The sequence below is a fragment of the Anolis sagrei genome, chromosome 1, assembly GCF_037176765.1.
Source record: "Anolis sagrei isolate rAnoSag1 chromosome 1, rAnoSag1.mat, whole genome shotgun sequence".
Lineage (NCBI taxonomy): Eukaryota > Metazoa > Chordata > Lepidosauria > Squamata > Dactyloidae > Anolis > Anolis sagrei.
The window spans coordinates 189,233,771-189,258,300 of record NC_090021.1 but is presented as its reverse complement, the minus strand read 5'-3'; the positions used below and the strand labels follow the sequence as shown (position 1 = coordinate 189,258,300).

Genomic DNA, 24,530 nt, shown 5'->3' with positions numbered 1-24,530 from the left:
GAATTCAATTTGGTAGAAATGGTAGGAGCAACCCAATGCTCCAAACTGAATTCTGAATTACCTATGTACTCTCTGTAATCTTAAAATTTATTGAAATGAATAGGCTTGAGATCTCTTATGTCTACACTGGTCTATGCTTATAGTGTATTCTTACATAAAACCACCCCTTTGCTCAGGGGTTTTCAAATGGCTTGTAATTTGCATTCTTGTAGTGCGAACCATCGCAAAACAGCCTGTAACTTGGAAGCGTGAACTAGGAAAGGAATCTCTCTGTATAATTTCCAAGTGACCTTGTGACAGACCTTATGTTATCCTTGTATAATGTGACCCCTGATGCCCTTCTGTACTGTAAAGATATTTTAAGCAACTGCAGTTCGGACACTATCTGTGATGACTGATACTTGTAGACTCAACTACAGCAAGGCTTTCTGGCATGTGTGTGGAAAAGCAATGGGGAAGGTGTTGGGAAGGGGATGAGACAGACAGAAAGCAAGAAGGCCTGAGTTATGCCCTTTATGGGTTGGAAAGCTAGGGTCCCATTTATATGGCCATATAATGCAACTTGGAACTGTATTGTATATTCAGTGTAGAATACAGATTAATTTAATTGAGCAGAAGTATATGGCATTGTTTGTTGTTTATTCATTCAGTTGCTTCCAACTCTTTGTGACCTCATGGACCAGCCCACTCCAGAGCTCCCGGTCGGCCGTGGCCACCCCCAGCTCCTTCAAGGTCAAGCCAGTCACTTCAAGCCAGTCCATCTTGCCCTTGGCTGGCCCCTCTTCCTTTATCCTTCCATTTTCCCCAGCATCATTATCTTCTCTGGGCTTTCCTTTCTTCTCATGATGTGGCCAAAGAACTTCATCTTGGCCTCTACTTCCCTCCAATGAGCAGTCAGGCTTTATTTCTTGAAGTATGGACTTTATTTCTTGAAGTATGGACACTTTCCTCCAACACCACAGTTCAAAAGCATCTATCTTCCTTCGCTCAGCCTTCCCTATGGTCCAGCTCTCACATCTGTAGGTGACTATGGAGAATACCATTGGTTTAACTATGCAGATCTTCGTTGCCAGTGTGATATGGCATTGTAGACTCATATAACCCAAGGCAGTTAATCTGCATTCTAAAACTGCACTATATGGCAATGTAGATCCAGCTATTGAGTTACCCCAGAGGACCTAGCAAATTCATTATTATTCACAGTTCCTGTTTCTACTATACAGGCAGCCCCAGGTTACAAACATCCGACATACAAACAACTCATAGTTACAAACGGGGTGAGGCAACTGAAGCTTTATCACCAAACCTTGTTTCCACAAAAAAGTCAATTTTTCAAAATCCAATTCTTGCAGGGACAGAAAGGGAGGGGCAATCTTCTAAACAGGGGCACAGAAAGAAAAAGAAACACCATAGGGGTGTTAACTAGGCCTGGGTAACAACGGAAAAATTTGTTTCTAAAATCGATTCGTTTTTTGGGGGTTTTTGCGTTTCGATATTTAAAATAATTACAAAATTTTCCTTTTAAAAAGTTCGATATTTACGAAATTTCGTAAATGGTAAAAAAATAACGAATCGATTTCCGAAACAATAACGAATCGATTCGTTAATGGCGGACGCGACCGCGAAATACGCTAAAAAACCTCCAAAAACTTCTGAAGCTTCCCTCTCCCTCTGTTGTTGACTGTTGGTGTGATACTATAATTTTTTTTTCACTAATTAAACCATAAAACTGGCCCAGACATGCGGAAATAATAACGAAACGACCTCAGAACAATAACTAAACGAATACAATAACGAAATACGAAGCATTTACAAAACGTCTTTAAAAATTCATTTTTTTTAAAAATTGCTCCAGAATGGTTCGTTATCGCTTCGTAATCAACAAAATTAACGAATTATTAACGAATTACGAATTAACGAAACGAAACCGCCCAGCCCTAGTGTTAACCCTTCCCTATGCTATCCAAAGCTCACACACACACACACACAGATTGAGGAAGGGGAGCTGTTCTGACTAAGAACAAACATACAGAATCTTATTCATAACTTGGGGACTGCCTGTAATATCAAGACCATATCCACTCATGGATATGGGGGTCATACTCTAATTTTTAGAAATACTGGGTAAAGGTAAAGGTTTTCCCCTGACATTAAATCTAATCATGTGCGACTCTAGGGGCTGGTGCTCATCTCCATTTCAAAGCCAAAGAGTCAGCATTGTCCGTAGACTCCTCCAAGGTCATGTGGCCAGCAAGACTGCATGGAGCACTGTTACCTTCCTGCTGGAGCGGTACCTATTGATTTACTCACATTTGCATGTTTTCAAACTGCTAGGCTAGCAGAAACTGGGGCTAACAGCAGGAGCTCATGCCGCTCCCCGGATTCGTACCTATGACCTTTCAATCAGAAAGTTCAGCAGCTCAGCGGTTTAACCCACTGCGTCACCGGGGACTCCTTACATAGTATTATGGAAGTTACTCCCTCATTGTCAGTGTTTAAGAAAGATGGACGTTCCAAGTTTTCCCTCAAGCAGCACAAGGTCTTGGGTGGGTCCTATGACAAGCAATCCTTTCAATAACTAATCCCAACTGAATTATTATAGCAGTGAGCTAGGCTACTTCCTTAGTAAACAATTTGTCATTCTTGTCATTTGTTTTTTGGTGAGGATAGGATGAGATTTTATCACCCTGTTTAATTTATATGCAAGGAAAGCAGGATTAGACTTGGAGGAGAGACAGGTGAAAATTGGAAGAACAAACACCTACAAATTAAAAGAGGTAGCTGACAGCACTTTAATAACAGGAGATACAAAGGTCAGATCAACACTGATCCTCTATTCCTGGGCTGATCTGGTATGGCACACACCAGAACAACCCCAGGACGGGGTACACAAGCACCCCCCTCCAACTGCTGCAGAGGCAGAATCCCAACTGCCCAGTGGCGCCAAACCTTTACCATCCCTTCCCATGGCAGTTTCTAGCTGCAACATTTGGTCGTACTGGTTGGCCATTGTGTGCACTGATAGTAGGGACAATCGGGGAAAGGAGAGGGGAGAAAGGGGAGAACAAGAGAAGAGGGTAAATCTGGCTGAGAAAACACATTACTAAATAATTCGAGGCTGAACAATAACTTGAATCCAAAATGACAGCTGTACTTTGGATACATCATGAATCATAGAATATTAGAATGGAAGATACCACGCGGGCCATCTAGTCCAACACCCTGCCATGCAGGAAAAGCACAATCAAAGCACCCCTGACAGATCCATCCAGTCTCTGTTTAAAAGCCTCCAAGGAAAGAGCTTCAACCACACTCCGAGGCAGACAGTTCCACTGCTGAACAGCTGTTAGAGCCAGGAAGTTCTTCCTAATGTTCAATTGGAATCTCCTTTCCTGTAATTTGAACCCATTGCTCCGAGTCCTTCTCCAGCAGCTGATCCTATGGGGGAAGCCTGGTGCATGTGTGGAGTGCACAGCTTCTCCCATTAAAGTCAATGGCAACACGGGAAGTCTCCTGTGTTTATTTATTTATTTCCAGTATTTCTATCCCGTTCCTTCTCAACCTCCAAAGGGGGACTCAGGACGGCTTACATTTGGCAGCAATTCGATGCCACTATATATAACACAGCAATATAATAACAATTAAAACAATAAGTAAAACATTAATTAAAACAGTAAAAACAGTATTAACAGCCGTATCACCATTCCAGTCAATTTCATATCCAAAGTGCTATCTATGCCTTTTGTTCAAAAGCCTGGTCCCAGAACCATGACTTCAATTTCTTCCTAGACAACAGGAGGATTGAAGCCGATCTTACCTCAGTGGGAAGCGAGTTCCACAGGCGGGGGCCACAGCCGAGAAGGCCCTGTCTCTTGACCCCGCCAGACGTATATGCGATGCTGGTGCGAGCGAGAGCAGGGTCTCCCCGAATGATTTTAAACTGCAAGGTGGGACATAGAGGGAGATGCGTTCGGACAAGTAAGCTGGCCCAGAACCGTATAGGGCTTTATAGGTCAAAACCAGCACTTTGAATTGAGCTCGGAAGTGGACCGACAGCCAGTGGAGCTGGCACAACAAGGGGGTGGTATGCTCCCTGTATGTTGCTCCAGTTAGCAATCTGGCTGCTGCCCATTGGACTAGTGGTAATTTCCAAACAGTCTTCCAAGGCAGCCCCACTTAGAGTGCATTGCAGTAATCTATTCAGGAGCGTGGACCACCGTAGCAAGATCAGACTTCCCAAGGTACGGGCACAGCTGGCGCACAAGCTGTTCAATTTATATGCACGTGTGTTGCCACCGGCATGCTGGTTCTGCCCTCCTCTACCCACAGAACTGACACAACGTTGCCTGATGGGAGCCATGGGTGACCAGGGTTAGATTGGTGAATGCCGCCGATTTTAGCCCTGTATGATGAAGTCTCTAGTCTCCAAGGCATCCGAAAACAAGTCTGCTCCCTCCTCCTTATGACATCCTTTCACACATTTATACATGGCTATCATGTCTCCTCTCAACCTTCACTTCTGCAGGCTAAACATACCCAGCTCTTTAAGACTTTGACATGACTCATTGGAAATGACACTTTGAAAGGCAGCAGGAAAAGAGAAGACAGCTTTACAGGGGAATTGATTCAGTAAAGAAAGCCATTGGCAGAGCTCACAAGATATTAGCAGGACGGTTGATAACTGGGGCTCTTGGAGGGCTCCCATTCACAGGGTATAGTTATGTCAAATCAATTTGACCTAAATAACCACAACTAATGGCAATTTGTCACTTCTAGCAACACTGAAACAAAAGCCATCCTCAGTGAGCAAAAATGCTGCCTTTGTAATAGGAAGGAGCGAGAAATAATTAAAAATTTCAGAATAGATTTATTTATTTATTTGCCATATTTATATACCACCTTTCTTAGCCTGAAGATGACTCAGGGCGGTTTACATTCGGCACAATTCGATGCCCCCAACAACATAAAAACAATTAAAACTTTAGCATATAAAATATAAATTCATATAAAGTCAATAAAAGCAATAAAAACATATATCCTCAGTGTCTCTTGCTTCTTAGAGCTATGTCTTGAGCATTATTAATTGTTGGTTAAAAATAAAATCTCTGGAAAAATATGAGGCACATAAATGTTGTATACCTTCTTCTAAAAACTAGCATCTGTTTTTTTAAAAACTTGGTTATATAAAATAGAAAAGTTGAAAAAGCTCTTAATAACAAAGTGGACTCACTGTTTCTTACTTAAATCCTACAAAACAATTTTGGTTAAATGACGGAAGTTTATGAAATAGTTTTGCTGAACTTATGAAATGATTTGGCCATTTTTTGTGCCAAGTTTTAACCCATGGCATTGACCCATGCGTCTAAGGCCCATATTACAGTATGAATTTGATCTCAGATTATCTGATTTAAATTAAAATATGAGTCTCCACTGCCAGATAATATGGGAAAAGAAGATAATCTGTGATCAGTTCCTGGCCTATTGGGGCAGTGTGGAAGGGGCCTAAGAGGACATCATTTAGAGCTGGTACTAAAGAGTCAATAGTTTGGCAAGTTATGCATGCTTGCAATTGCAGAATTTCAGTCTCGTTGCATATTTCCACAACAAATACAAACTAGAGCAAGTGGTCTGTTTTTGTAAGCAGAGTAACTTTGGAACCTGTACTCATGGATATAAGATCACAGTAACTATGAAAACAATTATTTGTGCCTTTTAACCAAATCTAATAATGTATGTCAGAAGCAGTCTAGTGACTTTTAACTTCCTCAACTTCTTCAAAACACTGGATATATTGGTTATACTGTTGGACTTAGACATTTGCAGGTCTACGTTTTGTGGATTTGATTACTGCATTCTTGGATTTAACTGATATCTTATCTCTGGGAATCTCTAGAGCCATTTCTACACTGGCCACTGGCCAGTAAACAAGGGCCCTTTCAGAGCAGAAAGGTGGCCACATGCACTCTCTTGAACCACAGTGGTGGCATGTTGGAATCTACATGGTCCAGCCAGGCTGAGATGACATCAGCCCCACTAGACCTTGCGGTGTGAAATCCTGGCCATTGTGGACACCCTGATCTGACAACCACAGAGGGGCCTGCATGAACAGGAAGAAGGAGGGAACGGGTCTTCTTTCTGAATATGTGGGCTCCTCTGTTGATGTCACAGTGGGGTGACCACAATGGTCAAGAGCTCATATGGAGCTTTGCAGTGGCTGGGACCAGCTACAGCAATGGGTACAATCCATCCCCTCTTTACCTGTGCTGATGAGTACAGGGGGAAAAGCAATGGTGGCAGTATCTATATAAATAAAAATGTAATTTTTGTTTGTGAAATTAACATAACTCAAAAACCACTGGACGAATTGACACCAAATTTGGACACAATACACCTATCAGGCCAACGAGTGACCATCACTCATAAAAATGCTGAAAAACACAGCAGAAGAAACTTGAAAAGCCAAATAAAAAATAAAAAATACATTACAACGCATGCCCAAAACCATATATATATATATATATATATACACACACACACACACACACATATATATATACATATACACAAATATATGCACACACAAAGCACATATACACACTGGGCCACAGCAACACGTGGCTAGTGTAAAATAAACCACATGTAGTTCACGCTTGAGCAGTCCCCACACTTTCTTGACAGATAAAAAAAAATATGACAGGCAGATGAACAATAAAGAACAGGTCACTTACTCTTCTAAATTCAGAACAACATATGTAAAATATGATCAGTTGTATCAATTCACTAAATGTCCTTTCAGAGATTTAAAATGGTATTTCTTTGTCCATATGAGAGACCTTCTTTTCAGCAGCCAAAAAGCAAATCACTCTGTGTCTCTCTCTGCTTCTCCCTTCCGACTGTCTCTCTGAACACCTGCATTGCTTGAGTCTGAACAAAATTGCAACAGTATCCAAAAGTTCTAAGCTCAGCCATCACCCGATGCATTGCCCAACCTCTGAGGATGCTTGCCATAGATGCAGGCAAAACCTCAGGAGAGAATGCTTCTAGAACATGGCCATATATATAGCCCGAAAAACCTACAACAACCCAGTGATTCCAGCAATGAAAGCCTTCAACAATACATTCATGCATTTTATTTTGCAGTTGACACACACTCACTCACTGATTGCTTGCATTCTCTAACAGTGTCCACAATGGACTGATCCAAATAGGACCAAATCCTGCTCTTCACACTCTCCTAAAGTAACAGATATTCTAGAGTTTCAAGTAAGCTCCAGTGGTCACCTCAGCCTCCCAAAGGTGCAAGTTTTGAACCCAAACAAGCAACCATCAGATGTTTTTGATCTCAAGAGAAAAGGTTAATTTTGGAAAATGCAAAGGGGAAAAAAGTATAGAAAAAACAAGGCACTAGCCAGTGGATGCCAGAAGAACTGGAACAAATAATAATGCAGTTACATTTACTATATAAGTAAAACAATGGAAACCCCTTCCTCATAGCCATATAACCCAGAATGTCAAGACAGAATATCTGCTCTGAACTGGGTTATCTGGGGGCTCTTCCACACAGCCCTATATCCCAGAATATCAAAGCAGAAAACCCCACATTGCCTGCGTGTGGACTCAGATAACCCAGTTCAAAGCAGATCTTGGGGGATTTTCTGCCTTGATATTCTGGGATACAGGGCAATAGGGAATTTTATATGCCAGTGTAGAGGGGGGCATATGCATATGTGAATGAAACCAAGGCCCCTTCTACACTGCCATATAAAATCCAGATTATCTGCTTTGAACTGGATTACAGACACATATAATCCAGTTCAAAGCAGAAAATCTGTATTATTTTCTTTGATAATATGGATTATTTAGCAGTGTAGATCCAGCCTATGTGTCTGCATGTTAAATATTTAACTATGGATCTTAAATAGTGGCCAGGCTATGGGGGGTGATTAGCAACACTATTTATTCTTTATGCAATATTTCAAATTCATTAGCTAACAAGGATTTATAATTCGTATGAATTAGACACAAGAACCCTTGCATATTAATTGTGTTGCTTTTTCTTTAAAGCAAATTTTAAAACAGCTGAATCCCATTAGCATTTCATATTCTTTTCCTTCTGAGATTGTTTTTCAGTGGAGCAGCATTTTGTTATTATGAATATTTCCCAAATGGCTTCTACCAGTAATACAGATTGAGTCTAATACAAACACTACACAGGTTTTTCCCCCCAAAAATTATCATAGTGGATGAATGTGTTGATCCTTTCAAATGGGTTTAGTACAGAAGGACATGTTGAGCTCAAAAGTGATTTCTGAAAAACACTACAAAAACATTTTTACATAATGAGATTACATGCAGTACAACCCACCCCCCAATATCCACCTGGGATACATCCCATGGATACCTGGAACCATGCATAATAGTGAACCCTATATTTTGAATATGTTCAGGCCAGAGGCATACATACTTGGGCTATACTTGGCTTGACTCATACCAGAAAAGCAACTGGTGGATCGAGAGAGGTCCAGAAATAGTTACAGGGAGGATTTTTGAGTGTAGGTAGATGAAACTGTTGGAACTCGGGTTTGTTGTAGGTTTTTCGAGATGTATGGCCATGTTCTAGAAGCATTCCCTTCTGACGTTTTGCCTGCATCTATGGCAGGCACCCTCAGAAGTTGTGTTGGAACTCAACCACAGCCTGGCACAAGTTTGTAGTTCTCATCATGGATAAGTTAACTAGCAGGGAAAAGCCCTTTCCCTATTGGCCTCTCTGGATGCCTGTCTTCCTTTCTCTCCTCCTATCCCTTGCTTGTTAGATTTGCTTTTTAGGGACACACCCCTTTCTATGCAAAGTATCTGAGCACATGGTAAGGGGTTCTGAGTGCTCCATTTTCTTCTCCTGGAAGCCTGGAAAGAGACAGGATATCTGCTGTGAGTTTGTTAGCTAGCTAAACCCTGTTTTACTTTCCTGTTTGGTAATATAGGAAAGCCTTTCATAACTCTCTAAGCTTGACTCTGCTACTGTATTGCTTAAGCCCAGTCTCTCTACTGCTAGTAGAATCATAGAATCAATGAGTTGGAAGAGACCTCATGGGCCATCCAGTCCAACCCCCTGCCAAGAAGCAGGAATATTGCATTCAAATCACCCCTGACAGATGGCCATCCAGCCTCTGTTTAAAAGCTTCCAAAGAAGGAGCCTCCACCACACTCCGGGGCAGAGAGTTCCACTGCTGAACGGCTCTCACAGTCAGGAAGTTCTGCCTCATGTTCAGATGGAATCTTCTCTCTTGTAGTTTGAAGCCATTGCTCCGCGTCCTAGTCTCCAGGGAAGCAGAAAACAAGCTTGCTCCCTCCTCCCTGTGGCTTCCTCTCACATATTTATACATGGCTATCATATCTCCTCTCAGACTTCTCTTCTTCAGGCTAAACATGCCCAGCTCCTTAAGCCGCTCCTCATAGGGCTTGTTCTCCAGACCCTAGTACTAATATCTTGTGGTCTGATTTATTTATTTAAAACATTTATATTCCGCCCTTCTCATCCCAAAGGGGACTCAGGGCGGAGCACAACATATATACGGCAAACATTCAGTGCCGGGACACAAATTCTTATATACATACATAAACATTAAAAACATTTATCAAAATATTAAAATACACCGTTTAAAACTGTCCTAGTCATCCACGCCAAATCTAATTTGGTAATCTTTCCTATTGCTGCTTTATCGCCCTGTCCCAAAAGCTTGGTCCCACAGCTAAGTTTTTACCATCCTTCTAAAGGACAGGAGAGAGGGGGCCGACCTGATCTCACTAGGAAGGGAGTTCCATAGCCGGGGAGCAATCACCAAGAAGGCCCTGTCTCTCATCCACACCAATCGTGCCTGTGACAATGGCGGGACGGAAAGCTACTGCTTTATCATTTTTGAATTCTTCATTTTGAATGCTTTTTCCATTTTTGGAAATTACTTCCCACCAGAAACTGTGGATATTCAATATCCGTGAAAAGGGGTGGTGGTGTCATAATGTACCAAAGTATCACTGTGTTGCCTATATAGAGATCTGATAGCATTCTACAATTAAGGATGGGACATAGTTTTCCTATTCAAGCATTAGAAATAAAATTTGCCATTTTTTTACACTTCTGATTCTGAGTCTATAACATCACATGCTGATCCATCTGTTTCAATAAAGGGTAAAGGTAAGTAGTAGCAGTGAGTGCTGTGGGTCCAGGATGTGCCAGACACATCAAGCTTGTTGCATCATTCATGCTATCTGAGTGCACACATACTCAACCTCCCCCCCCCCCCCCCATACCATCCCTGTATCAAATGTCTCTCCTGATGACTTCCCAGTTGAAATTAACACTGTGATCCTGTACCTGGAAGCACGCTTATTCCCATCAATGGGATTTATTACTGAGTAGGCATTGCGTATATTCTGGTGGACATCTGAATGCCTTGCCTGCTTTTCGAGCGCAAGCACGATGATTTTCTATGACTGAAAGTAACACATGACATTGAGCACAACCTTCATGAAAGACAGATTGAAATGAGAGCCATTCATAGGCTGCTCCTAAAGATGTTCTCGACTGGTAATTGTAAGCAATCAAATACTGGTTTCAGAAATAATTTTCTAGAAATGCTATCTGAAAGCATCTTAGCAAAAATGGAATAAATGCTCATCAGGGACCTCATATGGAGCCCCCGGAGGTGCAGTGGGTTAAACCCCTGTGCCGGCAGGACTGAAGACCAACAGGTTGCAGGTTCAAATCCGGGGAGAGCACGGATGAGCTCCCTCTGTCAGCTCCAGCTCCTCATGCGGGGACATGTGAGAGAAGCCCCCCACAAGGATGATAAAACATCAAAACATCTGGGTGTCCCCTGGGCAACGTCCTTGCAGACGGCCAATTCTCTTACACCAGAAGCAACTTGCAGTTTCTCAAGTCACTCCTGACATGACCAAAAAAGGACCTCATGAGGGGAAAGTGGAGGTAACCATCTTATCTCATTGCTTACCATCTTCCCTGTCTTCTGGCCATCCCAAATCGTTTTCCATCCTTTCTTGTGGTTTTCCCGTTCCCTGTTGTCTGCAGTTAGGAGTTGCGTAACACCCAGAGTATTCTCTCTGTTTTCAGGCGCTGGCAACATGGATTTCCACGGGCAGCCACCAGAAGTGGCTGTGTGTCATGGGATGGCCTTTGTGGGACTCTATTTTGCCAACGCTTGAAAATGGAGAGAAGATGCAGAGAAGACTGCATTTGATAAGTTCCTAAGAGTGATTAAAAATATTCTGTCTATAGTAAATAGGGCAGCATTATTACTTACAGAGGCAATGCAGAGTGAGGGTATCTCTACATGATAGAATTAATGTAGTTTGATACCACTTTCACTCCCATTCAGGGCTCAATGCTATGGAATAGCATTGAGCCCTGCCTAAAGATATAAGATTGGCTTCCTCCCTCTTGACTTTTCGAAGAAAGGTAAAAACCTGGCTTTTTGAGCAGGCCTTCCCAAACACGGCATAGTCATACGAAATAATCAAATTACTTGATGACGCAATTGAACAATGACTTGATATGAGACACTTAGAACAATGTTTTAAGGCTTGTACAGTTTTATATTTTTATATTGTATGTTGATGTTTTTAATGGTATTTTACGATTGTTATATTTTTAATTGTTATGATTGTTAAGGCATCAAATTGTTGCCATTTGTAAACCGCTCCGAGCCACTCAGTTTGGGCTGAGGGGGGCGGTATATATAGTAAATAAATAAATAAATAAATAATGGAAGTAGTAGCTTTACCAAGAATGCTGGTGCTTCACCAAACTATAAACAGGATTTGTATTCTACTCAAAATTTACATGTGATATTGTTGCACATAAAACAACTTTTGTGTAGAAGTATTATTTTCTATGCAAAAAAATATGTGTAGAAAATGCTTACATCCAACTTACAAATGAATCATAGTTAAGAACATGGGTGATAAAAGAGGAAAGTGAGAGAAATCTACTTCCAGGAAGGGAAATTCACCCCTGGAAGAGTTATCATGGGGCAAAAGTGTCTCAATTGAAGCTTTCTCACCAATCCTTGTTTCCACAACAAACCATTTTTTTTCCAAAACCAGTTAATACAGAAAGTGAGAGGAAATCTTCTGAACAGGGGCACAGGCAGCAAGCCAAACATTACAGGGGTGTTAACCCTTCTCTGTGCTATCCAAAGCTTCTCTGTGTGTGTGTGTGTGTGTGTGTGTATGTGTATATATATATATATATGTATATATGTATGCACGGAGTTACACTTAAAATGTGCCTGTTCCAATTTACATACAAATTCTACTTCAGAACAAACCTACAGAACCTATCTTGTTCGTAACTTGGGGACTGCTCCGTATTTTGTTGCTCTACTGCCATAGGCAGCCAACTCAAGTTCAAGTTCACTTTATTACGGTCAATGACCAGCTAATCGGCAGCCAACTCAATCTGCCAAGTGGCAGAGCCAGCCCCAATTACAAAGGGAAGGAAAATTATATAGGGGGAAGGGGGTATTTCCACAAAACAAATTAAATTCACTCAAGTGGGTGTCACCCAGAGGGGTAATTCGTAGTGTTAGCCCTACGGACCTTCCCCCATACAAGACCACACCACAATATTACAGCTAAAGTGGTTGACAAAATCAGTGACTATTAAAAAACCAGCAGCAACAACAAAAACAATAGCACATACATGCATGAAATGCAGATTACCTTTTAATGCACATGCACAAAGGTTCAGAAAGTCAACAAAGTTTTGTCCTTGTAAGTACATGTAATCTAAGCTTAAGAAAAATATTGGAGTTTTTAGTTGTTGTTCTGACTATAAAAATATTATTTTTCCTTTAAAAAGACTGCATTTCTGCTGAAACATGGCACCAAAATGTATACAGAATCATTTGAGTGCTGTCTTCTCCGATGGTGTCACCTGGTACAGTCTGTACTTCCTGAACCAACCTAGTTAGGACTGTCTTTGTATCAAGGTTTGAGGAATGAGACATACGTACCTAATCTCATAATATAAGTTTTTTTTTTCTAACTGTGAAAGCTCTTCATAAAAAACCAAAACAAAACTGTTTTATAATGGGAAAAGCAGAAGGCTTTAGCTCTACTGACGCTGTGAATCATCTCTGTAATTAATAAATGGAAGTAACCAAGCACCAAGATTAACAGATAATGCAATACACATCTGATGTATTGAGAGAACCTAAACATTTCTAAAAGGCAGCAAAAGATTAGAAATGCCAAAGAGAAATTTAATAATTTTTGCTTTCAAGAATACTTTCTCTCCCTAATTTATTCCCCTGAATATTTGCATATAAATTACTCTTTTGCAATTTGGATTCTGCAAATGGAGTAAATAAAGTAATTAAGAGCAATCAAAATGTATCTCAAAGAAAATGGACCAAATTATTGATGATGTGTGTCTTCTGAAGACAGGAGGTTTGCTCTGTGGAGTGGGTTGGATGAACCATGTCCCAAGTTCTCTACTGTAGCTCAATGTGACCTTTATGATGACAAAGTACAGTGCTTTGGTAAGCCATCAAGAACATATGGACACTTTTCACATGAGTCTCATAACCCCTACCCACTCACATTCAAAGGTTGATCCAGATTAATCACAGACCAGGAGGTGCAGAACACCTCTGTGACAGCTGGCACACCTTAAATACCAAAATGCACAGACTTTGCATCAATGCACACACCAAGTGTCCATACAGGTAAAAAGATTGATGTAGCACTGTTAATTCTAATTTCTAACTATAATAGGAATTATAAGTCTGGAATACGAATCATATGTTAGGAAAATACAAAGCTGGATTTCATTTTTAAATATAAAATATAACACTGCATAAAAATATATCATTTTTCCATAAAATAAGATCTAGAACAAAAATCTGCTTTGTGGTTTCTCCACATGCCATACCTGTTTCTGAACTGGAAAGAAATCAACACATTTGATCCTGGAAAAGAGTTCTATGGATACCATGGACTCCTGCAGTCTTGTTGTGGAGTAAGGGTGCATCTACACTGTGGAATTAAATGCCATTTGACATCACTTTAACTCAATATTATGGAATTATGTGAGTTCTACTTTTACAGGGTCTTCAGCCTTCGCAGCCAAAGTGTGCTAGTGCCTCACCAAACTACAGTTCCCAGAATTCCATAGCATTGAGCCATGGCAGTTATGGTGGTGTCAAACTGCATTAATTAAGCAGTGTAGATGTACTTGCAGTCTCTTTTAGACAGTGAAATTTAGTTCTGAGAAAACAGGCACAGGATTACTTTGCAAAATACTTTACATTTTGATTGGATTGCTTTTATGGTTGGTCATATGCATACTGTATTTCATTGCATAATAGTTGCAGCTACGTAAAAGTCACACCACCTCCCTCCCCCCATTGATATTTTTGCTTTCATCACGTAATAGTCACACCCTTCATATACTTGCACGCTTGCACAACCCCCTGGAGCTATGGCACTCCACTCAGCCAGCTGCCCATAACTAGAAAGGAGGTTTCAATCAGCTAGCAGCCCACTCCTTGGAAAAGGAAGGGAAAGGGGGTACGGCTGAGTGATTTGGCTACACGCCTGCACCCTTTCCTTTATTTCTCTTATATTTATTTCTCTTATATAAACCAACTTATATTCTGGTTTGAAGATAAAAAACCTTAGCAAGAGAGCTAGACAACGGTCTGAGCAAACACGTACAAAATCCACCTCTTCATAGTCTTCCCTGCTATGGTGAGAAAAATCCCTTTACAGGCATAATTCCTCAATTTGCATCTAAGTAGTTTTGTATTCAATTCAAAATCCACTTCGCTGTAATACAGATAGGTTATTTAACCATGCCAACCCATACGCTGCCATTTCCCTGAAAAGTGAAACACGGCCAACACAAAGATCTTCAGAAGATACTATACTGAAGCTAGATAAAGCACATGATCTTCTCTGTGGTAAGTCCTTCTTTCCTTTTCTCACTTGATTAACTTCCACAAAATAAGGGACACAAAGTGTATTCTGAAATTTTTTCTGTCTTTGGAGGTTCCCATGTTGAATGAGTTCAGGACCTTTGGGACATACACGGGGGAGTTGTGGGCTGAATGTAATCTAGAACCCTTTTGCTAGTTTCCAAAGCCCTGACAACTGCTCCAAAGCCTCCTCTATCCCAAATTTTCCAGTGAAAGAATCATACTACTCAGTGACAAAATAAGCAGATTTGTATATCATGGAAGCCTTCAGGAGCACCACACTAGATCTTAATGCTATCTCCGAATTTGTTGGAAGTGTTTGATTATATGTGCATGGCAGATGGTTGGACTGGATGGCCCTTGTGGTCTCTTGCAACCCTACAATTCCGTGACAATTCCCATCTCCTGAAAAGGCCTGATTCACCTTCCTCTATAAAAGTTCAGAAAACTCAAAAGATACAAAAGGGAGGCATTCTGACCAGTTCAGTTCCCAAAATCAGATACTACGGCCTCCTCATTTATTCACATTGAAGTTGCCACATCTGTTTGGGATAGCAAATAGGATACCAAATAGCAAAACTTGTACATCAGGAAACAAAGTGGAAGCAAAAGCATTATTTTGGCCACTGTTGTATGTACCCATTGTTTTTCTTCTATTGCTTACAGAGTTTGATGGATCAGGAGAAGATATTAGCTCTACCACTTTCTTTGAATTGAATGAACTGCATTTTTCACGCTTTATTTAAAAGCAACAACTAGCCATGGACAATCCATAGTAATTTAGGAGATTGCGACATACTCAATACACATAAAAGCAGAATACAAATATGTAAAGCACTAACAAAAACTGCCAAAATAGCTGTTGGAAGAGAGATTTTATTACTTTTTATTAAGCTCAAATTACTTATTTCTCTATTTTGAAGTTCATTTCAATAATGTTTAGATGCTCTAACCAATCCTACAAAGAGTGGTCGTATGATGTAATTTGCCAATGGAAACACAAAGTATTCTGTGAGGAAATCCAACATTCAGATCAGCACCATAATATAACTTGTACTATTTCAGTGTATTTGTAGTGTCTGTCTTACCTTAATCTTAGCCAGGAGAAGTTCGTGATCTTGTAACAACTTTTTGGTCTCTTCTTGGTTGCTGCCAATCTCTAATACATTTGGTACTGATTCTGCTAGCTGGAGCTGCACCCATTGTCCACACTGAAATAAAATTATAAGTACATATTGTTCTAGGCACAGTTCTTCACATCTTTCTACACTGGTTTTGTATGCATACATTAGTTTTCACAGTAAATCAGCTGAAAACTACCTAATTAGTTTTCACTGGTTTCTCTGGGTCTCTTCCCACAGAAATACAGAAAATTATTTTACTCCTATAACAAGAAAGTCACATGCATTAGCTGAAATTCTCCCTCATTTTGGTGCCATAGCAAAGGATTTGTTGGAATTTGGACGTTAACGGTTTGTGTTATTTGAAGGACAGCATTCTTCCTAATGAACCTGCCCATGTTTTAAAATCTGATAGGCAGGCTCTTCCCCCTACTTTAACACTTTCACAGGTGTATCTTGTGGTAATATGGGAGGGGGCCTTCTCAGTGGCTGCTCCCAGGTTCTAGAATTCCCTTCCCAGAGAAGTTAGACAGGTACTCTCCCTTCTCTTGCCCCCCCCCCCCCCATAAATAAGTGAAACTTCTTTTTCGAAGACTCTTCTCACCTAAACAATTGATTTCACAGCCCAACCAAAAGAAATTATTAATATTGTGGGATTTTAGGCCGGTTCCTGGGGTCATTTGGGGTACTGATTCAAAACATTACATTGAATAAACTGCATCTGCTCTACTGTTTTAGATATAGTTATCGTGATTTTCTATGAGCAAGCAGATGAAGAATGATACATGGCATATGTTCTATATCTCAAAAAACTAGAGCTGATAGGGAAAACTGGTGCTATTTTTGGAATCAGCAGGTCAAATATACTCAGAGACATTTGAGGCACCAAAATGTATGTTGTGTGTGCGCTTGTGTTCCTGTGCATTTAATAGTTTATGCTTTCATTAATGTTAATTTTTGAGGTGGTTTAATTTTTTAAAGTTTTGTATTTGACTCACAAACTAGGAAAAAAGCAGAATTAAGATAGTGCAGGTGGTGATTATGATAATCAAAATAATATAGATGGTTTTCAGAACATCCACAGCACTACCTGTTCTGTGTATTGTCGAAGGCTTTCATGGCCTGAATCACTGAGTTGTTGTAGGTTTTTCGGGCTATATGGCCATGTTCTAGAAGCATTCTCTCCTGAAATTTCACCTGCATCTGTGGCAGGCATCCTCAGAGGTTGTGAGGTCTCTGAGGATACATGCCACAGATGCAGGCGAAATGTCAGGAAAGAATGCTTCTAAAACATGGCCATACAGCCCGAAAAACCTACAATAACCAAACTACCTGCTCTGCCTCAAATGCATCTACTTTTATCTCCCTTCATCCTGGGTCAGAGGAAGATAGATGAAGTGAGATTCATTGGAGCAGAAAGGGTAATCTGAAATTGGATCTCCCTCTCCATATTCAGAGCTCCTTCTCTATGTTTGACTGTATGGAAGTGGACTGCCCCAGGTGGTACCATGAGAGCAGGGGAACACCTGGTGGAGGAGTCACTTCTTTTTCTGGCCCAGTTGCCTCTGCCACCTGTCCACTGAGGCTGATGGTGAGGTACAGTCATCTCGCAAGTGACCCTTCCAGCTGCTGGCCAGACCAGGGAAGTAGGACTGTGGCAATGAGGGGAAGGGCAGGGCAGGGTAGCATAATGAAAAGAAGGCAAGTGGTGTGTGTTGGACAGCTAGGATGAGACACAGGGTGTGAATAGTTGGGTAGAAGGGCGGGGTGGTGGTGGTGGTGGTGAAGATCAAATGCTCCAAAAACTTGCACAACCCAAATGTGATGGGAAGGGAGGAGTCAGCACCTGGCACTGCCTGTCTGGGTGGGAGTTAGACAGCATCCTCCTCCCTTTCTGCAACATTATTGGGGAACTCTGGAGGCCCAGTCCAGGGCCTTTACTGCCACTGCCTTTGGTCCAGGGGCTGGGGGGAGGGGGACACAACCAAGATAGGGTCCTTCCTTCCACCATTGGCTTCCACTTACCAAAGCTGCAGGTTGGCTGCATACCTGGGGATTATGCCATGACTTAATGCACTGGGCTGACACCAACCCTAGTGATGCTATTGTGTTTGGCGGACAATTTCCAATTAGTCCAGAGCACTCTCTTAGGCACAACAATACATTGAGCTTAAGTTTTGAGCAAAGAAACATGCCAAGTATTCTCTTTCCCCTTGATATTGGTAAATTATTTATGCTGACAATGAGGTGGTGTTGTGAAGTAAAGGTAAATCATTCCAGTAAATGCTCAAGTAAGGCCTTTCGCCTTTCTAAAATGAAGATTGATGTCTGCATTAATTATTCGTCTGTGCAGAAATGTCAGAAGAATTCCTTCAAATAATTTGCTCACACTGGATCGGCCTTTGTGCATACTGGAAGCAACTTCAAACAATTACAGAAAAAGAGAGTTACGTATTTTAAAGCACTACACTTACGATCAGAGACAAATAAATAAATATATCTGTTTCCATAGACATCATTTTGCTGTTTATTTTTATGTCAAGGGATATTTCCTCCAGGAAAGTTGAACTTCTTTTCTGTTCTAGATGGAATACATTATTTTTGGGTAATAGTTTGTTAAATATTTTACTTAGCATGGAATCATTAGCAAACTTCCTCACTCCCATCTTTAAGTTTGTTATCTCATTTAATTCAGTGCTCTGTATCAATCAGATAGAGAAATGGGAGAAGAACCGATGAAAACACGAAGCCGCTGAATGGCTCCGTTCTATATGTCCAAGTGTTAAGAACCATTTGGCTTACCTTAAGTATAGCTATGATGACTCTGCAGTCTCCAGCCTGAACAAGAACAGAGCTGATTGTTGTTGTGGAAGCTGGGCCATCAGGTCCGTCATTGCTTGACATGGTGTTGCAGCCACAGGACCAAGCGTCGTGTGAAAAGGCTTCCTCTCTGCAGCTCTGTGGATGGGCTGGTCATTGCAAAAGGCAACAAGCGGGGTGGCTTGGCTCCATTCCGTGAAAGAGCTCAGCTAGCACTGATCGCTCTGCCAAAAGGAAAGAACAGGAGGTTAAAAATAGACAACCCCATTGAGCTTATCATGAAGGAGAAGCATGACATATCCCGAGTTTGGTAGTTCGACCCCCTAGGTTAAACTGCTCTTTACAAAACGCCCTGGAGAAGTTAGGCACTTTCCGTTTGCCAGGAATCAAGTGTTACATTCTTGAGAGCAAAGGAAGAAAAACAGTAGTTTCCCCCAAGAGCATGCTTGCTATCTGTGAAGCGTTGTTTACATTAACCAAACTGTCTTAGAGGCATAAGCTCAAGGAAATCTGAAGCATCATCTCCAGATCTCAAGCCTGGAAAAGTAACGCACTCCAGCTGGCATTAAATCATTAAAAAAACTTTTAAATTACTGGGTTTTTTTATTTTTGTTGTTGTTTAATTGTGGATATATTCTAAAACACACGTGGTGGGTGTTTGATGGGGGAAAAAATCCTCGTCCAGTTAAAGTTCTGTTCCCAACAATGAATTTTGTTTTAGCATTTGAAACTCTGCATATTGTTTTAATATTTGAACCTCGTAGTGAGTAAGCCAGAAGACACTGAGTTTATGAGATGCCTCTTTATCACGACGCTTCAAAATGATATGGTGTCCGGCTCATTTAGACTGAAGGGCGGTACAAGGGAGAACATTAATTCAGTGTTGGAGAACTCACTGACAGTTTTTAACCCTGCCATAGGGCATTCAGGCTATTGCTAGAAATACAGAGCGTGCCAGAAGCAGCCTGCGGTATTAGGCAACAGCTGTCTGATTCCCTGCAACAGGACAGCTGAGAAAGCGAGACTGGCGTTTCGGCTGCAGGCCGCTTGTCAGATGACAGCATGTTCATCACAGAAACCAAAGGGACTCTCCCAGTACATTGTTCCTTTCAAATATGTCATGCATTTGAATGAGTTATCAGAAGACAAGGGGAAAGAAAAGTAGGCAGGGGGGTTTCATTGCCACATCAAGATACAAACTATATTTGAAAACCTGGATTTTGATATGATGAATGAGGAGATGTTCAAGGCTGTGCCCAAACATAGTGCTGTCTGAGGCAGAGCAAGGAGTGGCACTCCATTACTCATGTTGGGGTCCTAGTAGTGATACCCAGGAGCAGCCAAATTATTTAGTCACATGAAGTTTTAAAAAATCCCACAAACTTCTTTACATTATTGTAAAGTCATTTCTGACTCACAGCAAATCTAAGGCAAACCAATCATTTACACAGCAGAATTTTTCAGAAGAGGCTTGTTGTCTTCCTCTGAAGCTAAGGGAATGTGACTTGCCCATGGTCACCAAGTGGGTTTTTATAGATAAGCAAAGATTAAACTCCATGTCTCCTAGCATCCTACTTGAATACTCAAACCACTAAACCATGCTGTAGCAGCACTATTTACGACCTCATCATACCATCTCAGCCCAGACACTGTCCGGACACAACCTAGCCCCCTATATATTACCCTGGTCATTCTCCTAACAGGCCCCTGGAAATAGCCCGTCCCCACTTTTGTCGTTTACCTATTACAGTACTGTACCCAAATGCCGGTCCCATTTTATTTTAATTTGTATCAGTCTTGACCCAGCCTTTTTAATTGTCCTGACCCATTCCTTTTCCATGCCCTAACAAATAGACATGAAGAGTAGGCAGGATTTTTCTTGTCTTTTTTCCTTTTAATATTTATGTGTTGTTGGGTAATTCCATGCTTATGTTGCTGTTACTGTTATTTTTTGTTCATGCTATGACTCTGTATGTTTTATTGTTGTTGCTTGGAAACTGCCCTGAGTCCTGTTGGGGAGATAGAGTGGTATATAAATAAAGTATTCTTATTATTATTCTTATTCTTATTCTTCTTATTATTATTATTATTATCTGATTTGCCCGTCGTACGCCACTTCCTTGCACATCTACTTCTGCCTGGGCTCCATGGTGAAATGGAGCAAGAAAGTGCCATGTTGCCACCACAGCGGCAACATGGGAGGCTTCTCGTATTGCCTTTGCTACAATGGGGGGAAGCTGGGGTGGCAGATGCTTCCCCCTGTGGCATGGGACCGGCAGTAAGTTGGGTGATGTGGAGTGACGGGTTCTCCATGCCCCCCACCGGGACCCTATGGATTCACCACGATGCATGGCGAATCCCTCCCTTTATGCGATAAGGTCTTTCGTTTCTCAAAAATGTACTGCCCTTTCATGAAAATGTACTGCCCTCGCATTTGCTGCCTGAGGCAGCTATTTCACTAAGTCATCCTGGCAACAGAGTTTTGTCAATCAGACTGAGCAGATTTTGTATGGCTCAATGTTGCTAGCATTTTTATTTATTTAAGATATTAAACACACTCACATCTTTGATATCAGCATAAATATTGGTTTGATAGCATTGCCCTACTATGAACCACTGTTTCAGCTAGTAGAAATGTTCATATCTACAGTAAGACTCCTGTATTGGCAGGGGATACGTTTTTGGATTTGGCATACATATATGAAATCATGGATAACAGCAAACCCCATTGAAATGTAGGAATTCTGTCCCACAAATACTTTGGAATCATGTTGGAAGTCCTAGAAAATTCCTTGCAAATTTACTCATGCCCAATATATTTATTGGGCATGAGTAAAGAAAAACACCAACACCGGTCCTGTGGATACAGGGGTTTTGTGGTAGATATAGCTCTCATTCTTACAAAGTAAAAGGAATGGGACTCTCATGGCCAACTTGTTTCATACAACCCCAAAGGCTATTTTTTTTCAGCCTTCACACCTGCATCTCTCATAATTATTTGGGGGAGGGGAAAATGGAAATACTGTAACTCCCAAGAGCCACTCAAACTGTATATGTCATGTTTTCAGTGTTGGACTAGAAGCCTATAAGATTAGGGTTAGGACCCTTCCTCTGGGCTAGGGAAATAACTCCCTATCCTAAAGTACAGGAAGCCAAACTAAGATTCATATTATTATGTTTTGTACCTTTATATTGGCTTTGATTTATGGTAACTTTATTCTGAAAATAGGACCTGATTTGAGGAAATACATGTGTTCACGCAAACACAAAACTAAAAAATGAGCTCATATTAAAAGTGTATTCTAATTATGCCTTTGTGAAACTCTATACTAAAAAACATACAGTTGGCTCCTTCCCTCTTTGCTTTCCAGCAGGCTCAAATGTCCTTTCTGATTCAATCATTTTTAAATTGATATAATTGAAACTGAAGTGTTTAAGATGTAATTTCACTTTGTTATGAGTGGCATGGATAGTGGTCTGATTAGAAAATGTTTCACGCTGTGTCTTTTAGTTAAATATTGTTAGCTACTGAAGTTAAATATTTTTATGTCATCCCTGCAGCTGTAAGTTACCTTGAGAAACCATCTGCTTTTGGAAGGTGGCATTTTTTGAAGCAAGCAAACATTAAAATCCTGAAATAGAAACCAAATTGATTCGAGCCCAAGTTTTCTGATGTAGTAAAAAGAAAAAGTCTTAGAGAGGGGGAAACTATGACTAAAATGCATGTGAAAGCAAGAGGTGAACAGGTCAAATCTTTTGACTAAACATTTTGGCCACTCAGTAAATGACCATGAACTGACTCAGGAAAGTATAGTTAATTATTGTGTCAAAGCAATATGCAAACTACAAAACAAAAATAAGGTCCCGCAATTAAATGGCCTGACTCAAAGAATGAATTAGGAGACCAAATCCTCTTAAGAAGGCTCTCTGTAGTATGAGAAATGATTCATAAAGAGACAAGAATAGCCATCCAATGGAAAGGAAATATGGAGTGAGTTAAAATAATTATGCTTTGCCCTTTGGGATTCTGCTTATACCTCTGCAAGTTTTGATAATGAAGTTCTTCCTATTATATTTAGGATCAAGATATACAGGATGAAAGAAAAGCTGTTACAAGCCAGGCAACTGAGCATTGACCCAAAATTCATTGCTCGACATCACTGACCAACAGTTAGAGATGGGGTTGAGGACACGTGCACATGGAAGAGACAAATACTTTGGTCCAAAGTAGAAATAGCAGGACAGGAGATAGGTTAATGATGACAATTGATTGGAGGCAGCAAGAGGTACAAGGGGTGCAAACAGCATTGACATGGGTAAATGTGGCCTATAGACCAAAGATGATGATGATGATGATGATGATGATGATGATTATTATTATTATTATTATTAACTTTATTTGTACCCCACTAACATCTCCTGAAGGACTCGATGCGGTTTACACAGGCCAAGGCCTCAACTGATAATATAACCTTGAGTCAATGTCCATAGTAATACAAAGACGGCATTAAAAAAAACAGGATTTTCCTTTAGATATACAGTGGAACCTCTACTTAAGAGCCTCCCAACTTAAAAATGTTTTGAGATAAGAGCTGAGGTCAGCCCAGAATTCACTTTGACATAAGAGCAGCATTTTGAGTTAAGAGCACAGGAGGGAGCACTAGTGTGAGAGTGCAGGGCTTTAGGGCTTCAAGGGAACAGCCTTCATGCCTCCTGCTCTTATTCGCTTTGGGATATCACTGTCTGGTGTGCTCTTGTCCGCTTTGAGGATTGGTTGATTTTGTGTAGTTTATATTCCTAATATGTTTGGCCTATGTTTGGGGGAAAAGTGAAACCGATAGATGTGTTCACCTTTCATTCAATGTTCACAATCACGATTTTATCAGAAAAGCCAGGCAAGGCGTCCTGTATTGCCTGGCTTCTGGCAAGGAATGAGGGCAAATCTGTTGCCCCCTCTCTCAACGCTTACCCCATTTTCACATGGAGACAGCACAACACAGGAATTCACCAAGGCCCCCATAGCAGACAGCATCGCACTGTTATTAACTGGATTTTCCCAGAAGACACCATAGCCCTATTTCAATATTGCCTCACTACATGCTACTTCCAGTGAGATAATAAATTCTGTGAACAGAAATATGAAGTAACAATGGGGAGCCCTCTTAGCCCTGTCATAGCAAATGTTTACATGGAACACTTTGAGAAACATACCCTGGAAACAACACCGAAAAAGGCCCAGTATATGGTTCCAATATGTAGATGACACTTTCACCATTTGCAGCCATGGAGAAGAAGAACTTCACAAGTTCCTGGATCACACCAACAACACCCACCCAAATATCCAATTTACCATGGAAAAAGAAAATGAAGGAAAAGCTCAATTAAAGCCCCGGTAGACTATGTAAACAGGATCTGTGAACCCCACCTCCTCCAAGGTGAACTAAACCACCAAAACCAAGCCATGAGAGTAAAGACAAAGATCTGCCTAGGGGAAACATGTTCTTACATCAAGGAAACCACTTATTTATTTTATTTATCGTGTCAGCAGCAACCAGACAAAAAAACAAACAAATAGACAGACAAAACACAAATT

At 40.9% G+C, this 24,530-nt stretch overlaps 1 protein-coding gene across 9 annotated transcripts in view; it reads right to left on the bottom strand.

The window, feature by feature from the left end:
* CCDC141 (coiled-coil domain containing 141) overlaps positions 1–24,530 on the bottom strand; it is a 143,065-nt gene that overhangs the window by 104,975 nt on the left and 13,560 nt on the right. For all 9 annotated transcript variants that reach the window (XM_060779814.2, XM_060779838.2, XM_060779805.2 and 6 more), the window contains exons 2-3: positions 18,920–19,161; positions 16,085–16,207 (exon numbers count right to left, since the gene is read on the bottom strand). In XM_060779814.2, coding sequence (XP_060635797.2) covers positions 16,085–16,207; positions 18,920–19,021 — 225 coding nt within the window. In that variant the 5' untranslated portion in view covers positions 19,022–19,161. The remainder of the gene's footprint in view (positions 1–16,084; positions 16,208–18,919; positions 19,162–24,530) is intronic.